General features: G+C 46.6%; 1 protein-coding gene across 1 annotated transcript; it reads right to left on the bottom strand.

Annotated features, from left to right (window-relative positions):
- Positions 1-310: 310 nt before the first annotated feature.
- Positions 311-20,116, bottom strand: ankmy1 (ankyrin repeat and MYND domain containing 1). The gene is made up of 16 exons (XM_061239028.1): positions 19,321-20,116; positions 17,762-17,908; positions 17,228-17,661; positions 14,860-15,076; positions 11,825-12,001; positions 10,971-11,419; positions 10,110-10,281; positions 9,551-9,691; positions 9,089-9,217; positions 8,207-8,314; positions 7,046-7,177; positions 6,145-6,258; positions 5,578-5,743; positions 4,849-4,966; positions 2,829-2,983; positions 311-480 (listed from the first exon to the last, which is right to left on the bottom strand). The coding sequence occupies exons 1-16, from the start codon at positions 19,540-19,542 to the stop codon at positions 311-313; spliced, it is 3,051 nt and encodes a 1,016-aa protein (XP_061095012.1). The 5' UTR covers positions 19,543-20,116.
- Between the last annotated feature and the right edge of the window lie 1,622 nt (positions 20,117-21,738).

Raw genomic sequence — 21,738 nt, 5'->3', positions numbered from 1 at the left:
GCAGACAACCCCTTTGTATACAGGACTGCTGCACTGGGGATTGATAGGCCCATCTCTGTCTGATCTCTGTACTCTTCACAGACAGCCAGTTGAAGCTGTAGCTCTCTTCCCCGTCTGTGTGATCTCTCTACTTTTCTCAGACAGTCAATTGAGGCTGTAGTTCTCGTCCAGGTGCCAGCTGTTCAGACAGTCAGTTGAAGATTTAGTTCTCTATAGTTCCGATCAGATGGTCATTTGAAGCTGTAGTTCTCTACAGCTCTGATCAGATGGTCAGTTGAAGGTGTAGTTCTCTACAGCTCTGATCAGGCGGTCAGTTGAAGCTGTAGTTCTCCTCCAGGTCCCAGCTGCCCTTTGGGTCCATGCCGGGGCTCTGCGGGGTGGTCTGCAGCCTGCCGGGGGTTTTCGCGGACCCCTGCCGGGGGGCCTCAGGCTGGGGGAGCCCGGCTTTCTTGGGCAAATACTTCCTGTCCTTGGCCTTGCCTGCAGACACAGACCCGGGTATCTACGGTCAAATTTCCCCCTAAGAAAAGCACTCGCCAGCCTCCTCATGTCTATTGACTAACGCAGGATTTCACTTCGAGCATGGCTGTACGCATAGTCCCAGTGCGTACACGTAAAAAAGGGTCTGGGTAGGGGTTGTGCGGAATGTGCGTCTTATGCAAAGGTTGCAAACCACGTCCGCGAAGACGTCGCGAAGACGTCGCGTAGCTCCGCAATAATTAAAAAATGCTTAGTTAGCAACCACCGCAAAGATAATGATTGGATCACTCGTGATGTGACGTGGTATAACGGTCATTTGTTTAATATTAGTTAACTTCCTGTTGTAAATTCTAAACAACAGATATGGAGCAGTTTAATTAGAATATAATACATTTTAGTTCCTTCATATTTTTCCTGTTAAATCTTATCTTAAAATGCCTTGAGAATATGTAGTCGTTGCTTCCCTTTTCCTGCTGTATCATGCCCTGTTCCTCTCCAATAAACCTGAACCAAAACTTGATAAAACAAAGGATTTCAGGGCTTTACAGACACTATCATAATCTTGCTTTGGTAATCTCAATTTACTTTAATGTCTTTTGTAGCAGTAGTGATTTAACTGAAGCTTTTTTGTGTATAAATTATCCACCAGGGAATTATCTGCCCCTTTGATAAAACGTTGGGCCTGAGCTTCTTTGAAATGACACACATGCCCGAACGAAAGGATTTTGCTACGTGCATCAGTCACAGCCATTCTCAGAAACATGCAAACATAAAGTGGGGAAGACGCCAGCATCCTTAGCTCTCTCTGTGAGGAGTGTGCCAAGGTTTGTGCTGACAAAGTATAACTCTTTCTTTACAGTGCAATTGCTCTTTTGTTAAGAGCCAGCCACCCATAGCTACATGTTCTGAGAACTGTTGTGACATGTCGAGTATGAAGACAATAACATTAAGTTTAGCTACAGGGATTATAACCCCAGCTGCATACTACGCAATAAAAGAAACTATGCCAATATCCAACTGACGATTATAAGTAGTTGAGCTTTGGCTCTCGATCTGGGCAGTAATCTAATGGTTGCATTTGTGATTCGTATTCAATGGCATTAAGATGATAACTTGGCAAACACCAAGAAGTGTTTCCAGCAGAACATGTTATGGTAACCGACTGGAGTTACACTGTAAAAAGCAAAAAATAAGGCAAGCTCAACAAGTATTATAGACTTATCTATACTTAAAATTTCATTTATTTTCCTTTTTTTTGTTAAATAAGACAAAAACATGAGGTTGAACTCATTTCAAGATTTGTCAGTGGGGTTAGAAAATTTCACTTTCACGAACAGTAACTTAAAACAAGCTAATATTTTCTACTTCAGCGAACAAAATACGATTTTAAGTCTCATTGCAAGACTAAAACACTTGTTAAGACAGTTTATTGCAGCGTTATGGTGTTATAGTGTACGAGGCGCACACATGAAACTCACCTAACTGTAACAATGTTAAATAAATAAAGGACACTCAAATGGGTGTGGTGTCGAGACTCCTCGAACAAAAACAAGAATTGGAGCAGGAATCATTATTTACACTCGGCCGTGAGAGTTATTTGGTGTCGCTCTTCAGTTACAAGAATGTGTCAGTGGATGGAACTCAGGCCAAAATCACACATAATCAGGAGTATATAGTACATTTGAAGGCAGTTTTAGGGGTGCAAAAAGAACATAGTGCACTCCTGGTGGCTGGGCTTAATTCTTTTTCAAATCAGTCAATTCTCGATTTGCATTGACATTCTGTTCACTAATTCAAAGATGTCCATTCCCAGTGAACATTTTAGTGGTGAAATGCATTGAAAACCTGCTGCATTTGGTTGAAAAAGGAACGTGTTCCGGCAGACTAGAACGTAGCCTATAGGCTGTAGGCCAGTGGTGTCCAACCCTGGTCCTGGAGAGCCACAGGGTCTGCTGGTCTTTGTTGTTACTCTGCACTTAATTAATCAATTAGAGCAGTCGATTGCACAGTTAACTCACCTCCCCTGGTTACCTGGGTCTCAACAGGGTGCTGATTTTCAGGTGAAAACAAAAACCAGCACACCCAGTCGTTCTCCAGGACCAGAGACCACGGCTGTAGGCTATATCCAGGTTAAACCTGAGCTACATCGGGGTACATCTTAGTCCATTTATGTCAAAATGTCTCTCAGCCTGGATTTCCATCCCTCTAGACATAGAGATTCAGGCTTTGGCTCCGTGGGTTCTGTTCTATGAGGATAATTCTCACGTGAATAATTGAAATGTCAGTTGCTGTAGTCTCCCTGTCTTACTTTAGACCACATTAAGCCCAGCTCTGTTGCCCGCGGTTACCTCGGACGCGCACGCACTCGTCTTTGTGCCGGTCGCCCCAGGCGGCCATCTTGCAGGCCTTGCTGCAGTAGAAGACCTCGCGACAGCGCGTACAGGCAGCGAGAGCCACGCCCGCAGAACGCCCGCACTGGTAGCAGTACTTAAACAGGGGCTTCCTGCAGAGAGACAGGGGACAGACACGCTGAGATACGGTATCCTCCAATACACCATGTTTCTCTATTTCTCTCTCTCCATCACTCTCCCTCACACTCTGTCTGTGTCTCTCACTCCTCTCTCTTTCACTCTCCCTCACACTCTGTCTGTCTCTCTCACTCCTCTCTCTTTCACTCTCCCTCACACTCTGTCTGTCTCTCTCACTCCTCTCTCTTTCACTCTCCTTCACACTCTGTCTGTCTCTCTCACTCCTCTCTCTTTCTCTCTCTCTTTCTCTCTCTCACACACTCTGTCCTCCCTCTCACTCCCCTCTCTCTCTTTCTCTCTCCACCTCTCTCCCTCTCTCACTCTCTCTCCCACACACACATGCACACACACAGAAGGTCTCACACATATACTGTATACAAAATTCATTTTTCCCTCTTACACAACACGACAACACAAGGCATTGCATTACATTACACATTACAGTCACTTGGCCGACATTTAACCAGAGTGGTGTACAATACACTCCTGTCTTCCCAATCTAGCCTCCAACACCTCCAGTGTACATAATAGCACTTAAATCAATGGGTGGCATAGCCTTTTCTATGGTCAACAAATAATACCACATTAAGCCCACATAGCAGCATATTGTGCCTGATTATTACATCTCCAGTGTATAAGATCTGTGAAAAGGAGAGAAGCAGTTTGATTATACATAACATCCCACATTGCCGTGGGCGAAACATTGGCAAATTACCATTAAAAAAACCTGATCCTACTCCACTGTGACAAGAGTGGAAATATGATCTGTGAAATATACAATGCATTGTCGGGTCAGCAAAGGTGCATGGTGTGTGTGTTGTGCAGACTTGGTTTAATAGCAATGAATGTGTTGCCATCTAGTGGCCAGAACTGTTTACTGACGAGAGTGCAAGAGTCAGCTGTCCATGTATTGCAGATGTATTTTTAGTTCAGTGCCAGAAGCAAAATACCCAGGGTGACCAGTTCATGTATTGGCTCTTGACTGAAGATGAACCCAAATTTAATAAGCCATTAATAAAACCTGTTACATTAATCCAAACATTGCTTTGAGATCCTTTATAAGGACCCTCCATGCACCAAAATATCAAGTGCTTACAATGAACCTATTTCTGTTTATGTCAACACAGGTAATTACTGTTAAGGATTACTCATCCTGTTAATGAACATGGGGATTATAAGGATAATCACCGGATTAAGGTGTTAATTTGGCTTCAATGCAATGACGTAAAATAATAATAAGAATAAGAATAAGAAGAAGAAGAAGAAGAAGAAGAAGAAGAAGAAGATATGAAAAAAGATATGAAATGGCTCAAGTTTCACACTGGAGATGAATGAGGAAATATGCATGTGCACAAAGTGAAGTCTATCTGGCTATGACTAATACCAGCTACATGGGAACAGGCAAAACAGGAAAATGGAGGTAGGCAATGTGCGAGATGCACAGCTCGAGCTACAGGAAGCGAGTGAGTGAATGTATGAATTTATGACTGAATGAGTGAGTGAAACAGCAGCTCCAAAAGTGATAAAATGACTGAATTCAGGATAGTGAATAATATATGTTAAAGTGAATATCAGCAGCCTGTATACCTCCATATTCAGTAGGACAGTATGAATGAATGAATGAATGAATGAATGCACACACAAGGTAATTATGTATATATCCACTCCAGCTGTGGGACTGAAAGTAAATGAATGATTGTATAAAAGTGAATAAACATGGTATACACCAGCTCTAACAGAATGAGTGAAATGACGAATGTCTGTGTGCATTTGTTCTGCGTGAGTAAACAGGCTAAACGTGCGTTTGGGTCCTGAATGAGACAGAGGCTGATTGGGCTACCTGGGTTCGAGTGGAGGAGCGGCTCCTCTGCGCTCTGGGCTGATCGCTACTGAAGCTTTGGCCTGAGGAGGAGACGCACCTGCCCCCACGTACAGGAACTTCTCACTGGGAGAGACGCCTGCGTGCACACAGGAGAACACACTGTCAGAGCACAGAATCTAACCCAACACACCGCCAGTCTGTCAGAGCACAGAATCTAACCCAACAAACACACCACCCGTCTGTCAGAGCACAGAATCTAACCCAACACACCGTCAATCTGTCAGAGCACAGAATCTAACCCAACACACCGCCCGTCTGTCAGAGCACAGAATCTAACCCAACACACCGCCCGTCTGTCAGAGCACACCTGAAGAAACACTGTGTGGAAGTAGAAAAAGTCTGAATATAAGACTAAACCACTTGTTGAGACTGAGTTATATATTGGTGTGTGTGGTGCTGCTCAGGTTTTGTGAGCTGCTCAGAGTTATTAAGGGTGGCCTGTACCATAGTGGCTAAGGTACATGACTGGGGCAAGTTCGGCGGTTCGATCCCCGGTGTAGCCACAATAAGATCAGCACAGCCATTGGGCCCTTGAGCAAGGCCCTTAACCCTGCCTTGCTCCAGGGGAAGACTGTCCCTTGCTTAGTCTAATCAACTGTCCGTCGCTCTGGATAAGAGCATCTGCCAAATGGCAGTAATGTAGTGTAAAGTAATTATTAGCGGCGCGGCGGCGTGGGCCTGACTCACTGCGCACGCCCTGCCTCAGCTCCTCCTCCGCACGCTGGTGCTCGGCCTGCACCGCCGCCTGCCGCAGCACGTCCCCCATCACGCCCAGCAGGTGGCGCCGTGCGTTGTACACGTCCCGCTCGGCCGGGCTCAGCGCGTGGTACGGGGTGTGGGCGATACGCCCGTCCTGCAGGGGAGGAGGGACGACGGGTCTTCAAACTGAATGACACCGAATTTACCCCTTACCTGACTTTCCGCATCAAAAAGTCAAAGAAAGTCAAAGTACTGCCACGGATTTCTTCCACACATGAACTCTGCCAGCTGATTTCACTCATTAGTTCTACCTCCTGCCTGGAGAATTGGGCTAATTAGCAAATCCTGGTCATTGGAACAAAATACTGGGTAATGCCTGAACCGGAATTTTTCTACCACTGCAAGTGAGTGACAGAACAGATCAGCATATAAGAAATAGGCAAGTCAAATATTCCTTACACAGTATCCTTTGTTTGTGCTGTGCTGTGTTTTACACAAAATATGTGTGGTACAGAGTGCATTGAAACAGGCCTTTTTTTCGGCGTCACATTGTACCTGCTGGAAGACATAGTGGGCATAATCCACGGCAGTGCCCACTGCACTCTTGCGCCCTTCTCCGTACGAGACTGGCATCAGGATGTTGGCACCAGCTCTGACCAGTTTTTCCAGCTGTAAGTAAAAAAAAAAATCAGTTACATGACTTCCACATGATCAGAGTCACCATGCTCAACGTGGAGTCACACCATTCATTTCCTATGGAAGGATCGTTGATGCCCGGATATACCGCTGACATACCGCACAGCTCAAAATGAACGCAGAGCCATGACGCATAACCCTTGTGTAGTCATTCTGTAAACTCCCCTTGTCCTAAGGGTCAAAAATGCTTAATTGAATTTTAAACCCCTAACCTGTTTTGCATAAATACGCAACCTGTAACTCATCACAAACTTTGTGGTGTGTGGGTCATTTTTGACCCTTAAGACAACACAAGGGTTAATGTTCAAATGGTTTGAACTTTGATCTAATTAATTACCTTTCATAGCACATCCAATCACATTACAGCTTTGCATGACTTTTGAAGTTTGAACAGCAGCCATGTGAAAGAGGCTTTAGGATTACATTTTAGCAGTGGTGATGCAGTCTGAGGCTCAGGGCAGACACTCAGGGCAGTTACCAGTTTGACTCTGTCTGAGGCTCAGGTCAGACACTCAGGGCAGTTACCAGTTTGACTCTGTCTGAGGCTCAGGTCAGACACTCAGGGCAGTTACCAGTTTGACTCTGTCTGAGGCTCGGGTCAGACACTCAGGGCAGTTACCAGTTTGACTCTGTCTGAGGCTCAGGTCAGACACTCAGGGCAGTTACCAGTTTGACTCTGTCTGAGGCTCAGGTCAGACACTCAGGGCAGTTACCAGTTTGACTCTGTCTGAGGCTCAGGTCAGACACTCAGGGCAGTTACCAGTTTGACTCTGTCGCGTGGATGTTGTCCGCGGTCGTAGCTGATGTTGACCACGGCACACAGGGCACTGCCCACCCGCCGGGTCAGAGGGAGGTTGGGATCCGCCCCCCAGGCCAGGAGCTCATCCACAGCCTGAGCAAACAGAGGAACAGGAAGTGATGTCATTATCAAGCCAGATATTCTACTCACTGAACAGTTATTCTAACTGACATTAACAACTCTGCTGCTTTGGGAGCTACAAGTGCTCTAATTTGCTACTAATTTTCTATTAGGAATATTCATCATGCATATGTGGTTCTGCCTGCATAAAATTCATTCTATGAAACAGAGAGTCCTGAATAAGTATGAATATTTGCCTGACACCTTAGAATAGCGGTCCTCACTCCTGGTCCTGGAGTGCTGCAGGGTGTGCTGGTTTTTGTTTTCGCCTTAATATCAGTAACCAATTCAGACCCAGGTGAGGTGAGTTAACTGTGTGATCAACTGCTTTAATTGATCAATTAAATGCCAACAACAACAGCCACCACACCCTGCGGCTCGACAGAACCAGGAGTGAGGACCACTGCTTTGGAATGATAATATTTTTTAACAATTTGAACTTTTTATAGTTTGTTTGTTGGTAACAGAATAAGCAGACATTTTGTCTCTGTGGTAAACGGTTACGCAACATGGTTGGCTGCCAACAGGCTCCTCCCCAGAATCCTAGCTCTGAACTAGGCGATGTACACAGACACACGACTACTGCCCGCAACCTGAGCCATGTAATCCTGCGATAAATATCCGCATTCGGGCCATCGTATCACCCCAGTACTCCATAAACACCTGCGTCACGGAGGCAGTCTGTTTGCTGAGAGCCTGACGCCCGCAGCACAACTCAAAGGCGCTCTATTGTGTTTTACACGCCGTCCATAAATCCTCTCAGCCCGAGAGGAGCGTCGCCGCATCAATTTCATGTCTGCCTCTCCTTGGGCCGGAAGGCTTTTTGTAATTCAAAACTATAATCACCGGCACAATGTGAAATATAATAATCTGAGAACAAACATCATGTTTGAAGAACTGCGTGTGCCTCGTAGTCTGTCCTCTGAGAGGTTAAAAACAGTACACAAGGGGGGGGAGAGGGGTTGGGCGAAGAAAAAGACAAGCATGCGCTCCTTAACTCACCAGGTTGTTGCCGCTGGCGATGGCCAGAGAGAGAGGGGAATGGCCGCTCCACAGAAGGTTAGTGTTGGCATTGTGGGACAGCAGGAGAGACACCACATCTCTGGCCATCTGTAACACACGCATGACGCTCTCTGTCCATTGCCACTTATGCCACTCACTTATACTCTTGCAAATACCACAATATTTTCAGTCCATCTTTCTGATCAGCATTACTCAAATCCTTTCCCCATAACACAAAGGACCATGATTACTTGCAATAAGACAATAGGATCTAAAAGAAAAAACTAAAAGAAATAGCTACCAAATCCTCATTCAAAAATAAGGCTTTCGCAAGATATACTTTATCTCAGAGAACAAAGAAACTCGCAGTCCCATATTCACAAAGCATCTCAAAGCAGAAGCACTAATCTTGGATCTGTTTATTATCTTTAAGCTTACAGTGGATAAGGTTTGGATGGCTTGGGGAAACCTCACAGTAAAAAACCATTATTCTCAACAAGTATTTTAATCTTACATCAAGACTTAAAATCTGATTTCTATGAATGTTTAGCAAAAAAAGACAAGAATATTGAGACACAAATTAATTTCAAGATATGCCAAAGGGGCACGAAAATACCACTTGTCAAGGAAACTTAAAGCAAGCTAATATTTTCTTTGTGAGAAAAAGTCTTAAGACTAAAACACTGGTTAAGACAGACTTGCAGTGCTGATCCTAGATCAGTCATCCTACTCTGAGTCTGAACACTGGCCTGTGAACCTGTAATAATGTACAGTAAGGGGCTTGCTGCGGTGTGGCTGGACTGTCAGGGAGGGACCGTTGCGCCCTGGCTCTGGCGGTGTTTATCAGGGGTCGGTTTGAGCGACAGGGGGGACGGGACTCACCGAGTATTCGCCGTCCCTGTGGCAGGCCACGTGCAGGGGCGTCCTCCCCCCCTCATCAGGCTCGCTGAAGGGGCAGCTGGACGGGCCCGCGGCCTTACTGCCGCGGCCCGACGGGGCTTCCGGAGAGTTCTGCCGAGGAACGGGACGTTGGTGAAAGTGCTGGCCTACTCTGTTCATGATCAGTGTCTGGACGTGCTCATCTTCTTTTGAAACCTCCCACTAGCATCCCACTATTTTCAACCATCTAAACAACTTGCTGAAGGAATTTATAAATACATTTCCTAGTTTTCCCAAACAGATTTTGTTTGTATGGCTTTCTGACTTGATTGGATTCAAAATGGCCCGGTACAATTTTATTGGTTAATTGCTTCATTTATTGAGTGATGGGACAGCTGATTGGTTGATTGGTTCATTGACCCCCCTCAGCTTCCTGTGATGCTGTTGGTGATGCCCCGTGCTCACCTTGTCCAGGTGAAAGACCTCGTTGGCGTCCAGCGCCCGTACGTTAGGGTCAGCCAGGGCGTGCAGGAGCAGTTCTGTAATCCTGGGTGCCTCGGGGCCTGGCAGACCCACTGAAATGTGCAGTGGATACAGGCCCTTCTTCTGTAAAAGACAGATGGACAGATACGTCTGTGCACTGTGAAAACAAAAACAGTCTTAAGAAGGTTTTAGTCCCAAAATGAGTCTTACAATCTTCTGTAAAAGTCCCAAAGACAGAGTGTACCTGTTACACATCTGTGATGAACTGTGGGAATGTGTAGCTGATGAAGAGGAAGTTCTGTATGAGGGTCTGTATGTATTTGATGAAGAGGAGGGTCTGTGCGGCGCTGTATGTATCTGAGGAAGATGAGTGTCTCTATGGTGCTGTATGTATCTGAGGAAGATGAGTGTCTCTATGGTGCTGTATGTATCTGAGGAAGATGAGTATTTGTATGTATCTGAGGAAGATGAGTGCCTGTACGGTGCTGTACGGTGAGGAAGATGTTCTGGTGTTCAGGGGGACAGAGGAAGAAGGGGGCACCTCGGGGGGCAGGGGTACGTCGGTCCGAGCTCCACACTCCAGCAGGCGGCGGACCGCCGGGACGTGCCGGGCCTTGATGGCGAGGAACAGGACGGGCATGGGGACGCTGGAGGAGTTGGGGTCGGCCCCCCGGGAGAGGAGCAGGGCCATGGTGCTCCAGCGTGCCCTGCGCCTGAACACAGAGCCAGCCGCGAACACAACATTACACACCTAACACCGGTATATACACGCGCAATATCCTTTCCATTATCAACAAAACATAGGCGCAATATTTTTAACATTAACATTTCGCACATATTTTTATAACCTTTTAATCCAGCGTAGATCTCTTGTTCTTTGTGGATATACAGTACTGTGCAGAAGACTTAGGCACCCTAGAATTTATTATATATATGTTTTTTTTTTGTGTGTTAGTATAAAAGAACACATTTGAGATTTCCAAATATTCATTTTCCAAAATTTCTTTTTGAAAGAATCTTATCTGTACAGAATGTTATACAGGTGCTTAAGACTTTTGCGCTGTACTGTACACTGTAATCCATTTCTTTATCTTTATTCAAATTTGCAAGTGGCATCTAGTGATGTTCCTTACTGGGTCAAAGCTGAGACAAGGAGCCACAACCTGTTTTTGAGTCCAGACACTCCAACCCCTCCCCCCAATGACAACATATGGGGCTGACAGGGAAATTCACTGATGTGCTTGCCCTATTGATGTGAAATGCATGCAGATTTTTCCAGAATGGGAAATCAGAACATATGTTATAAAATGTCCTTTTTTCAGGCAAATAAATTCAGCATTCCTTTTCATCAGTGGTAAAAATAGTGGCTGCCCCCGTAACCCCCTGTAACTGACGGACTTACGCGGTCTTCATGTGGGCCATCCTCCAGACGGTCTCCTGGGTGTCGGCCGGCTGTGATAGGCCGGAGCGGCTCAGTGTCTCCGCGGTCTGCTGGATGACCTCATCGCTCACGCGGATGGGGAAACTGTTCTGAGAGCAGGCCGAGTCGAAGGCGCTGTCGCTGAGCTCCTCCTCCTCCTCCTGGTCCTCCGGGTTCACCTCCACGGCCCTGTTCTCGGGCCAGGAGACCGAGCCCAGCAGGACGTCCCCGTCCAACACCGGGATGGACCGCGTTAGGGGCGGTGGGGTTTCGGGGCTGGGGTCGGAGCACTCAGTGTGGTCACTCTGGCTGATTTCACCTGATTGGTTGAGTGGGTTGGGTTCTTCAGGGTGGCCATTTTGTTCAATGCCCCCACCCTCTACTCTGCTCTTCTGAGGACCATCTCCAGTGGGAGACTGCATATTACACTCCTGCAGGATTGGACACCAGTAGACCTTTTTTATGGAACATGTATATGAGGAAGAATTTGTTTTCACAGAGTTGTTACTCAATGGAAAAAAAGTATGAGCAGGGCCCTGTTTCACAAAGCAAGATTACTGACTTATCTACAAATCCTGCTTCATGAAATACCCCCCTGCTCACCTTGCGGTGTTTAAGAACAGGAAAACCAAAAGCACAGTTCCTATGAACCAAATTAGTAAATGGTTAGCATTAATATAGCACTCTTATCCAAAGAGCTGTACAATTGATGCTTCCTTTTCGGCCATTCATACCCACACTGACACACCAACGGTGATTGGCTGCCATGCCAGCTACCAACCAGCCGGCCTGGTCCTAGGGGGTCTGTGGCGTTGGTGTGACGTCATGTGACCCACCTGCAAATGTGGGCGGTCTCTGTGCGGGCGTGTCTCAGCCGCGGTGTCCTGGAGCGAGTCGTAGGGGTAGTACAGCACACTGCACACGGCCAGCGCCGACATGCCCTCCACATTCAGCTTATTCACATCACAGCCACTGTCCAACAGCAGGTGCATCACATCCATGTGACAATTCACCTAGAGACAGACAGAGACAGAGACAGAGACAGAGACAGAGAGAGAGAGAGAGAGAGAGAGAGAGAGAGAGAGGGAGAGGGAGAGGGAGAGGGAGAGAGAGAGAGGGAGGGAGAGAGAGGGGGGAGAGAGAGACAGAGACAGAGAGACAGAGACAGAGAGAGGGAGGGAGAGAGAGGGAGAGAGAGGGGGAGAGAGAGAGACAGAGACAGAGAGACGGAGAGATGGGGAGAGAGAAAGAGACAGAGAGAGAGAGAAACAGATAGAGAGAGGGAGGGAGAGAGGGAGACAGACAGAGAGATAGAGAGATAGGGAGAGAGAGACAGAGAGAGACAGAGAGAGAGGGGGAGAGAGAGGGAGAGAGACAGAGAGAGAGAGGGGGAGAAAGAGAGAGAGAAACAGAGAGAGAAAGAGAGGGAGAGGGAGAGGGAGAGAGAGACAGAGACAGAGAGACAGAGACAGAGACAGAGAGAGGGAGGGAGAGAGAGGGAGAGAGAGGGGGAGAGAAACAGATAGAGAGAGGGAGGGAGAGAGGGAGACAGACAGAGAGACAGAGAGATGGGGAGAGAGAGACAGAGAGAGACAGAGAGAGAGGGGGAGAGAGAGAGGGAGAGAGACAGAGAGAGAGAGGGGGAGAAAGAGAGAGAGAAACAGAGAGAGAAAGAGAGGGAGAGAGAGAAACAGAGGGAGAAAGAGAGGGAGGGAGAGAGACAGAGACAGAGAGAGGGAGAGAGAGAATTCATAAAAATGTTCATAAAAATGTTCTGAAAGAGGTTAAGAGATCAACTTTACAATTCTGTTATAAAATTGAATGAATATTTAAAGCATATCTGAACTACATATTTAATGTCAAACTACATATTGAAACCAGATCTGTTCTGTATCTCTATCTATTGTGTATAGCACAGGCCCATGATAGCCTCTGTTTTTCAGGTCAAGAGATAACCTTGAACTGATATTGAATTAAATGCATAAAAATTCACTGTCAATAAAATGTGTTTGAGATCAACACTGGGGCTAAACAGGGTCTGCAGAAAAACGAAAATTTCAACAAAAACATTTCCTCATTAGTCTCTTTTGCCTACGGAAGCAGATTCTGTGTGTATATTCGCAGTGATCAGGATGTTTCAGGGCTGTGGTCAGGGTGTTTCAGGGGTGCGCTCAGAGTGATTCAGGGTTGTGGTCAGGATGTTTCAGGGCTGTGGTCAGGGTGTTTCAGGGCTGTGGTCAGGGTGTTTCAGGGCTGTGGTCAGTGTTGTGGTCAGGGTGTTTCAGGGTTGTGGTCAGCGTTGTGGTCAGGGCTGTAGTCAGGGTGTTTCAGGGCTGTAGTCAGGGTGTTTCAGGGGTGTGGTCAGGGCTGTAGTCAAGGTGTTTCAGGGCTGTAGTCAGGGTGTTTCAGGGTTGTGGTCAGGGCTGTAGTCAGGGTGTTTCAGGGGTGTCAGGGCTGTGGTCAGGGTGTTTCAGGGCTGTGGTCAGCGTTGTGGTCAGGGTGTTTCAGGGCTGTAGTCAGGGTGTTTCAGGGGTGTGGTCAGGGCTGTGGTCAGGGTGTTTCAGGGGTGTGGTCAGGGCTGTGGTCAAGATGTTTCAGGGGTGTGGTCAGGGTGTCTCAGGGGTGTGGTCAGCGTTGTGGTCAGGGTGTTTCAGGGCTGTAGTCAGGGTGTTTCAGGGATGTGGTCAGGGCTGTGGTCAGGGTGTTTCAGGGGTGTGGTCAGGGCTGTGGTCAGGGTGTTTCAGGGGTGTGGTCAGAGCTGTGGTCAGGGTGTTTCAGGGGTGTGGTCAGGGCTGTGGTCAGGGTGTTTCAGGGGTGTGGTCAGGGCTGTGGTCAGGGTGTTTCAGGGGTGTGGTCAGAGCTGTGGTCAGGGTGTTTCAGGGGTGTGGTCAGGGCTGTGGTCAAGATGTTTCAGGGGTGTGGTCAGGGTGTCTCAGGGGTGTGGTCAGCGTTGTGGTCAGGGTGTTTCAGGGCTGTAGTCAGGGTGTTTCAGGGATGTGGTCAGGGCTGTGGTCAGGGTGTTTCAGGGGTGTGGTCAGGGCTGTGGTCAGGGTGTTTCAGGGGTGTGGTCAGAGCTGTGGTCAGGGTGTTTCAGGGGTGTGGTCAGGGCTGTGGTCAGGGTGTTTCAGGGGTGTGGTCAGGGCTGTGGTCAGGGTGTTTCAGGGGTGTGGTCAGGGCTGTGGTCAGGGTGTTTCAGGGGTGTGGTCAGGGCTGTGGTCAGGGTGTTTTAGGGGTGTGGTCAGGGCTGTGGTCAGGGTGTTTCAGGGGTGTGGTCAGGGCTGTGGTCAGGGTGTTTCAGGGGTGTGGTCAGGGCTGTGGTCAGGGTGTTTTAGGGGTGTGGTCAGGGCTGTGGTCAGGGTGTTTCAGGGGTGTGGTCAGGGCTGTGGTCAGGGCTGAGGTCAGAGTGTTTCAGGGCTGTGGTCAGGGTGTTTCAGGGGTGTGGTCAGGGCTGTGGTCAGGGTGTTTCAGGGGTGTGGTCAGGGCTGTGGTCAGGGTGTTTCAGGGGTGTGGTCAGAGCTGTGGTCAGGGTGTTTCAGGGGTGTGGTCAGGGCTGTGGTCAGGGTGTTTCAGGGGTGTGGTCAGGGCTGTGGTCAGGGTGTTTCAGGGGTGTGGTCAGGGCTTTGGTCAGGGTGTTTCAGTGGTGTGGTCAGGGCTGTGGTCAGGGTGTTTCAGGGGTGTGGTCAGGGCTGTGGTCAGGGTGTTTCAGGGGTGTGGTCAGGGCTGTGGTCAGGGTGTGGTCAGGGCTGTGGTCAGGGTGTTTCAGGGGTGTGGTCAGGGCTGTAGTCAGGGTGTTTCAGGGGTGTGGTCAGGGTGTTTGAGGGCTGTGGTCAGGGTGTTTAAGGGGTGTGGTCAGGGTGTTTGAGGGTCTCACGGTCGCGGCGATGAGCGCAGTGTGCTCTGTGGCGTCGCCCACGTCAGGATGCACTGCCCCCTCCCTCAGGATCCTGTGGACGCTCTGTGAGTCTCCCAGAGACGCCGCCTGGATCAGCCTCTCCGAGACCCGCTCCAGGGGCCCCCGGGGGCCAAACTGCTCACGGCTGCCTGAGGCGACCGCTGCCACGTCCCAGGCCTGTGCCTCCGCCTCGAACCTACAGCCCGGAGAGAATACAGTCAAATAAGAAATACAGCCCGGAGAGAATACAGTCAAATAAGAAACACAGCTCGGAGAAATTACAGTCAAGTAAGAAATACAGTCCGGAGAGAATACAGTCAAATAAGAAACACAGCTTGGAGAAAATACAGTCAAATAAGAAATACAGTCCAGAGAAAATACAGTCAAATAAGAAATACAGTCCGGAGAAAATACAGTCAAATAAGAAATACAGTCCGGAGAGAATACAGTCAAATAAGAAATACAGTCAGCACTGCTACACTTGATAATGATTTCTCCTTTATCTCGAGCAGTTTATTTTTTTATTTTTTTTTATAGATATTTTTTAGGCCTTTTTCAGCTTTATTGGACAGTATATATAGAGACAGGAAGAATGGGGGCGAGAGAGAGGGAAAGACATGCGACAAATTGTCAGATGGTCGGATTCGAACCGTTGACGTCGCGGCTCACAATGAGCATCGAGCAGTTGATTTTAATTGCTCATGCATTAAACAATATTTTATTTCACAAGAATCTTGGGACAGCTGGGAAACTGCACCAAACCAGTTTGTTAACTCTAAACTGACAGATGAAGCGATGCACGGTGAAACCAAAATGTATATGAATACCCTTTTATAGGAGCCGAGAATCTGCATTTGTTGAAATCACGTTGAATTCTTTGATTACAAATCTAAAATAATGGGGTACAGAGCCAAATCTTGAAGAAAGTCTCCATCCCAACAACTATGGAGGACACTATCATGCATGGATTTCCCCAAAAACTTTCAACACAATTTGTTTTTCTGGGAACGTAATGGTTCGAATGGTATTCCAGAAATGTCCTTCACTGTCAGAAGTGCACATCTGCATGAATTTATGAGAACCTTTCCATGAATATTGATGCGTGTCATAGGTTATTTGCTGTCCGTACTTCGACCCAGCGCAACCCAACAGCTCTGCTGCACAGAGAGGGTTTCAGCTGAGTGAAGCAGCAGCAGTACCCTGTACTTATCATATAATTGCATACTCAGGCTGGGCTCCAAGCCTGCTTAACGGCTGTTACCGCGAGTTTCGGGAATTACAATAAGCTGCCCGTCGCCAGGTTTTTACCTGGACTGAATATTTACTGCACGACCAGAGTTTTCATCGCTGTGAATTTATCAGTCGCAGAAATCACCAGCCAACAGAGCACAGCATATAGCTGAGTGCTTTCCATAAGCTACACTAAAGTCTGTGACCCACTATATGTATGTTCCCTCTGGGTGCTGATGACACGTGCGCTGGCTAGATAGCACAAAGGCTTTACGTGACAGTGAAATAAATCCGGGCAGGGTGAGTGTTCACCCCTCGCTCTTTGGATTTTAGTTCCATTTCATTTTTATGTGCATTTAAAAACGCTACAAACCTGAACTCTCCGGCGTATTCTCCAAGCCACAGTAAATGTGCAGTATTAACACGTCCAGGATATGTGCAGTCAGATATACGTACTACGCCAGTTCCAACACCCTGCAGCATTCCCCGAAGCAGTAGCTTCTACAGTATATCTCTGCCTCTGATTGGTGCATAAAGGGAAAAAGGCGTGAATATATCAACGTTTCCTCTTTAAATAAAAAGGCTTCAGCACTGCTACATTTGTTAAGCATGCCGACTAGAGCAATTTCAAAAGCGAGTAATCCTACCAATTGTTGTTTCCTTTTGATATTATCCTACTCCTGTGGCACACATTTCATTTGGCAAGAAGAAATGCATGTTCTGGGAAGCTAAAAGTGCTAAAAGGTGCTTTTGTGTTAAACCGTCTGAGTCACACATTTTGATAAGTCAGTTTTTTAGCATAACATTGATGGATGATGGGCATGGCTTACAGTGCCTGTGTCTGTGGATATGAGCGTCTGTCACAGACATAGCCTACAGTACCTGTGTCTGTGGATATGAGCGTCTGTAACAGACATGGCTTACAGTACCTGTGTCTGTGGACATGAGTGTCTGTAACAGACATGGCTTACAGTACCTGTGTCTGTGGATATGAGCGTCTGTAACAGACATGGCCTACAGTACCCGCGTCTGTGGATATGAGTGTCTGTAACAGACATGGCTTACAGTACCTGTGTCTGCGCATATGAGTGTCTGTAACAGACATGGCTTACAGTACCTGTGTCTGTGGATATGAGCCTGCATCCTCAGCTGAAGAGGCAGGGACTCAAACACAGCCGGGTCCATGTCAGGGTCTCCGTCCTGCCTGAAGAAGAGGCGGTCCAGCTTCCTGCGGAGGCCCTGAGGGAGGGGCAGGTGGTCAGAGTCCGTGGAGTAGGTCTCTATCTGGCGGGACGGGGTGAAGAGCAGGGGGCTGGGGGAGAGCGAGGGTTCGACGGTCGCCCATGAGGAAGGCCGGCTGCTGGGCTGGGGGCTGGTGGTCCTGGCAGGGGCCCAGGCCGAGTACGCAGGGAGGGCCCTCAGCGTGAAGGCCCCGGGGCCCCTGGTGCACAGCCTCAGCAGCCGGTCCCTGTGCCAGAGCCCCACGTCCTGCCGCCCGTCCGGGTATGTCGCCACGCCCGGCCCAAACCGCTCGTCCGCGTGGTACAGCCCCTGGCACGGGTCATAGGTCAAAACCGGCACATCAGGACAAATTTGAAATTGAAAAACACTTTTTGTTGCCTGAAAATGACATTATTTTTGCATTTTTTACCTGAAAAGTGGTGCCGTCGGGGAAGTGCTGAATTCCGTAGCCCTCTTTGCGATTCCGGTAAAACTTCCCCTGGAACCTGGAGCCTTCTGGCCAAGTGTATGTCCCAATGCCATGCCGGTAATCCTTATAGAACGAGCCTTCATACAGCTAAAATCATTTACACAGAAAAATATATATTGTTAAAATAAGGTTATTTTGCAAAATATCACTCTTTTTTTAATATATTAAGTCAATTTATACAAATTCTTCCTGAAAACCAAAATAAAGGCATGGCAGCCCAGTTCTACATCTAGTGCTGAATCACAAGCTAGGATTTGAATATTTAACATCAAGTTACTGGCTGGATTATACCAAGCTAGAGAAACACTGAAAATGACAGAGAATGATTAAAGAAAGGCAGTGGGATGAAATGGCAGAATTTTTCAGGCTTAGTAGAGCGTCCTTGGTGTGTTTTATACAAAGGGTTTTGTAATTTCCCAAGTGGTGTGCACTGTGTCAGCTTCGTGCAGAAAATCCATCTGCAAGATTCATAGCAAACCTACAGCACGTCAGTTTTGGCATCCGGCTTTGTGTAAACCCGTCAAGTGCATTGTGCACGTAATTTTACATGATCAGACAACTGCTATTATACCACCACGTCATTTATCATCTATCTATGCCATTTATTTCCACATACACTCAGTGAGCACTTTACTACGTATTTATTAAACTTATTTTTTAGACGTATTAAGTCTTCTGCTGCTGTAGCCTATCCATTAAAAGGTTTGATTTTTTTTTGTTTTGTTGTGTGTTCAGAGATGCTCCTCTGCATACCACTTTGTAATGCGTGGTCACCTTCGAACAGTCTTGCCCTTCTCCTCTGACCTCTCTAATTAACAACGTTTCTGCCCACAAATCTTTTGCTTACTGGATTGTTTTTTATTTTACTAGAGACTGTTAAAATACCAGGATATCAGCAGTTTCTGAGATACTGACATATGGCCTGAAAAAAAGCTGAACCTCTTGACCACGTTATGGATTCAATTGCTGCCACATGATTGGTTGATGAAATATTTGCATTAACAAGCTGGTGTACAGGTCTATCTAAGAAAGTGCTCACTGAATGTATGTACGTTCGCAGCCATAGTATTTTTCAGATGTCAGATGTCATGTGCTTTGCCCATGTTGCTTTTTTATTTTTTCCGTCGGCTAGCTGTTTAATTTTTAAAATCATCTGTCAACTACAATGGGCTGTCAACAAAACAGCAGTAACTTAGCACACCCTAGGGGGTCTTGGCCTTGTCCTCTGTACTGTCTAACGATTTGATGGAACAGTTGTGATGCATTTAAAGGTAGAAAATAAGCGAATAAGCATTTGTTTATTTAGAAATGTATGCGAAAATTATGTAAATTAACGCAAACAGCTAGAAGCGATAGTTCACGGCCCGTTTTATACAACTTCCAAAAGAAAGAACGAAAGAAAAAAGAAAGAAAGAATTAGCATTAGCGAATAGTATGCAGCACATCATAAATAACATAAAATAAAAACCAAATCAGCGCTTTAGCTGTGCAGCACGTACCTCGCCGTTTGCCCAGGTGAACACCCCCTCGCCCTGCTTCAGACCACTGACGATTTCCCCTTCGTATCTGGAGCCATCGGGCCACTCTTGAACCCCTACCCCGAGTTTCTGTCCACGTCCCTCCGTGACTCTGGTGTAGCCTCCCAGCGCTTCAGTACTCTGCTGCCCAGTTCCGCCGACTCCCGCAAAGAATCTTTGATTCTGATAGTCTGCTGTCGGCATTGTAAGCGACAGATGGTCCTGCTTTCCGCTTTCAGAAGGGAATGCAAATATAAAAAAGAGTCTTTACCGAGGCGACATTGCGGTAAGAGATAGGATGCCACCCCTAGGCTTGAGAGAGAGATACTTTTTTGATAGAGAGAGGGAGAGAGAGAGAGCGCGCGCTACTGTATACCTGTAATAGTTGAGCCTATTGTTTCATATCTAGTCGAGTGTTTTGAGTTTCCACCATGGAAACTAAGCGACGTTCGCAATTCAACGAGCCACTTGCGTTTCTCTAGGCGCGCCTGAGTAACACTAGCCATTCTTTAACATCCTATACAATGACAGTAAACTGAAGCGACACAGCAGGCTTGCTCGCTATCTAGCCTACCAAAAGTATGTAATATCCGTCAGTAGAAGCGCGTCAATCCCAAATTCACAGACATTTGGAGAAAGAAATGCACTGGATAAAACCGGAATAGGAAATAACAATCGATCAATGAACAAGGAAGAATAACATTCACTATTTTCCAGACTAGCTACGTGCCGTCAACCCGAAAGATTTCAAAGACCCGGTTTCCAAGGCATGTTTGGAATACAGACAAGAGCGCTCCTTGACAACTATAACGCCACGGGGTGTGTCTGTTTGGCCTTTTTAGTACTTTGGCAGTTCCTGTCTCACTTTTACTATTCAGAATTCGGAATCTCAAATTACTTTAGCCAAAAGAATCGTTCACCTAACCTGTTGTGCAAAATGTAAACATGTAGGCTAAACACACTGCTTTAAGACGCTCATTCAAGCCTAGGCCTACTTAAGGTGTAGCCAGTAATTGAATGTTAACTATGCTACCTGTCTACGGTATGTCCGCAGACCGTATATAATTAAATTCACTAATAAATAAATAAATAAATAAATAAATAAATGCACCTCATTGTTATATCGTATTATTCAAACCAAACGGGCCAGTAGCCTATCTGCGTCAGAAAATAAACCCAAACAGGCACTTCTAATCGATATTATTTATTTATCGAATGCATTAATTTGCAAACAGCAGCCACTTTCCATTTTCATTTAAGTGTTGTACAACTGTAAATAAAAATAAAACCTGTTTCAGAGAAGGGCAATGAGCTGGCAAGGAACGGACAATGAGATGTCGTCTTAACCGCCTTTGTCTATAAGGACCTGCATGCATTCCTAATGGAGCTGAACGTCTGGTGTTTATGTCCACATGGGAGTCGTGTTCTTCACTCGGAGATCTCCTGGGTCGTTTCGCCAGGTAACACCCGACACCCTCTTCAGTCAAGGGACACTCCTTCAAGCTCTCATCCTGGATGCAGGACATGAAAAGCAGACGCATAGTAGCCTAACTGAGTAGTATGCCAGCAAACTTGTTCTTAATGATGTAATATGAGAGAGAAAGAGAGAGAGGGGTGCTGATATGACTGACACCTTGCTCTATGTGTGACAAAGTTTGCCTTTGTCCTGTTTGTTGTTGAGTTCGAGGTCCTTTTCATCAGATTCAGTGGTAGAATATGAATGGTCATGAAGAACAGAAGTAGCTTATCCATATTTTCGATAACTGTCTGTAGTATGGCAACATTACCTCAAGGTGGCAGTATAATAACGCGGGCACTCAGAAGAAAGCCATATAGACTGATGGAAATGGTAACAGAAGCAATCACAGGGAATCTGACTCAAGTCGAGAAAGAAAATGAAATACGATTTAAAGACAGATGAAAAAAATACATAAAGGGACAGTCTCTACAATTGTATTAATACTATGAAAAACCTTAGGCAAGACACCCGCGAGAAGTTGTATATTCAATCAAATCAGGACACGCGTATGAGCTGCAAGCAGATGCCTGCAGCTCACGCGCGTGTCTTGATTTGATTGAATATGAGTCATATCTGTTTTTTAAGTCTAGCATGCCCTCTAGAAAATGTTCCGAACGAGCAATGTTAGGTCATCTGTCAAGTGATAACACAAAAGCCAAGATGGCCACAGTCCATATTTTTTGGAAAGGAAATAAACACAATTGCTTTCTCCACTACAGATTAATTTTCCTACCTTCTCTACTTGTTCAGCACTTGGCAGCAATGCTGTCAGATCTATGTGGACTCAATTCACAACTTAATACATTATTTAATGAGATGGCCTTGTGAAGGGGTTGTGCAACTTTTAGAGAAGGATATGGGCTTGTACAAAAGGCCTCAAA

This window comes from Conger conger, chromosome 4 (assembly GCF_963514075.1).
Source record: "Conger conger chromosome 4, fConCon1.1, whole genome shotgun sequence".
NCBI lineage: Eukaryota > Metazoa > Chordata > Actinopteri > Anguilliformes > Congridae > Conger > Conger conger.
The sequence above is the reverse complement of the archived record's forward strand: the minus strand, read 5'-3'. Positions and strand labels throughout refer to the sequence as shown.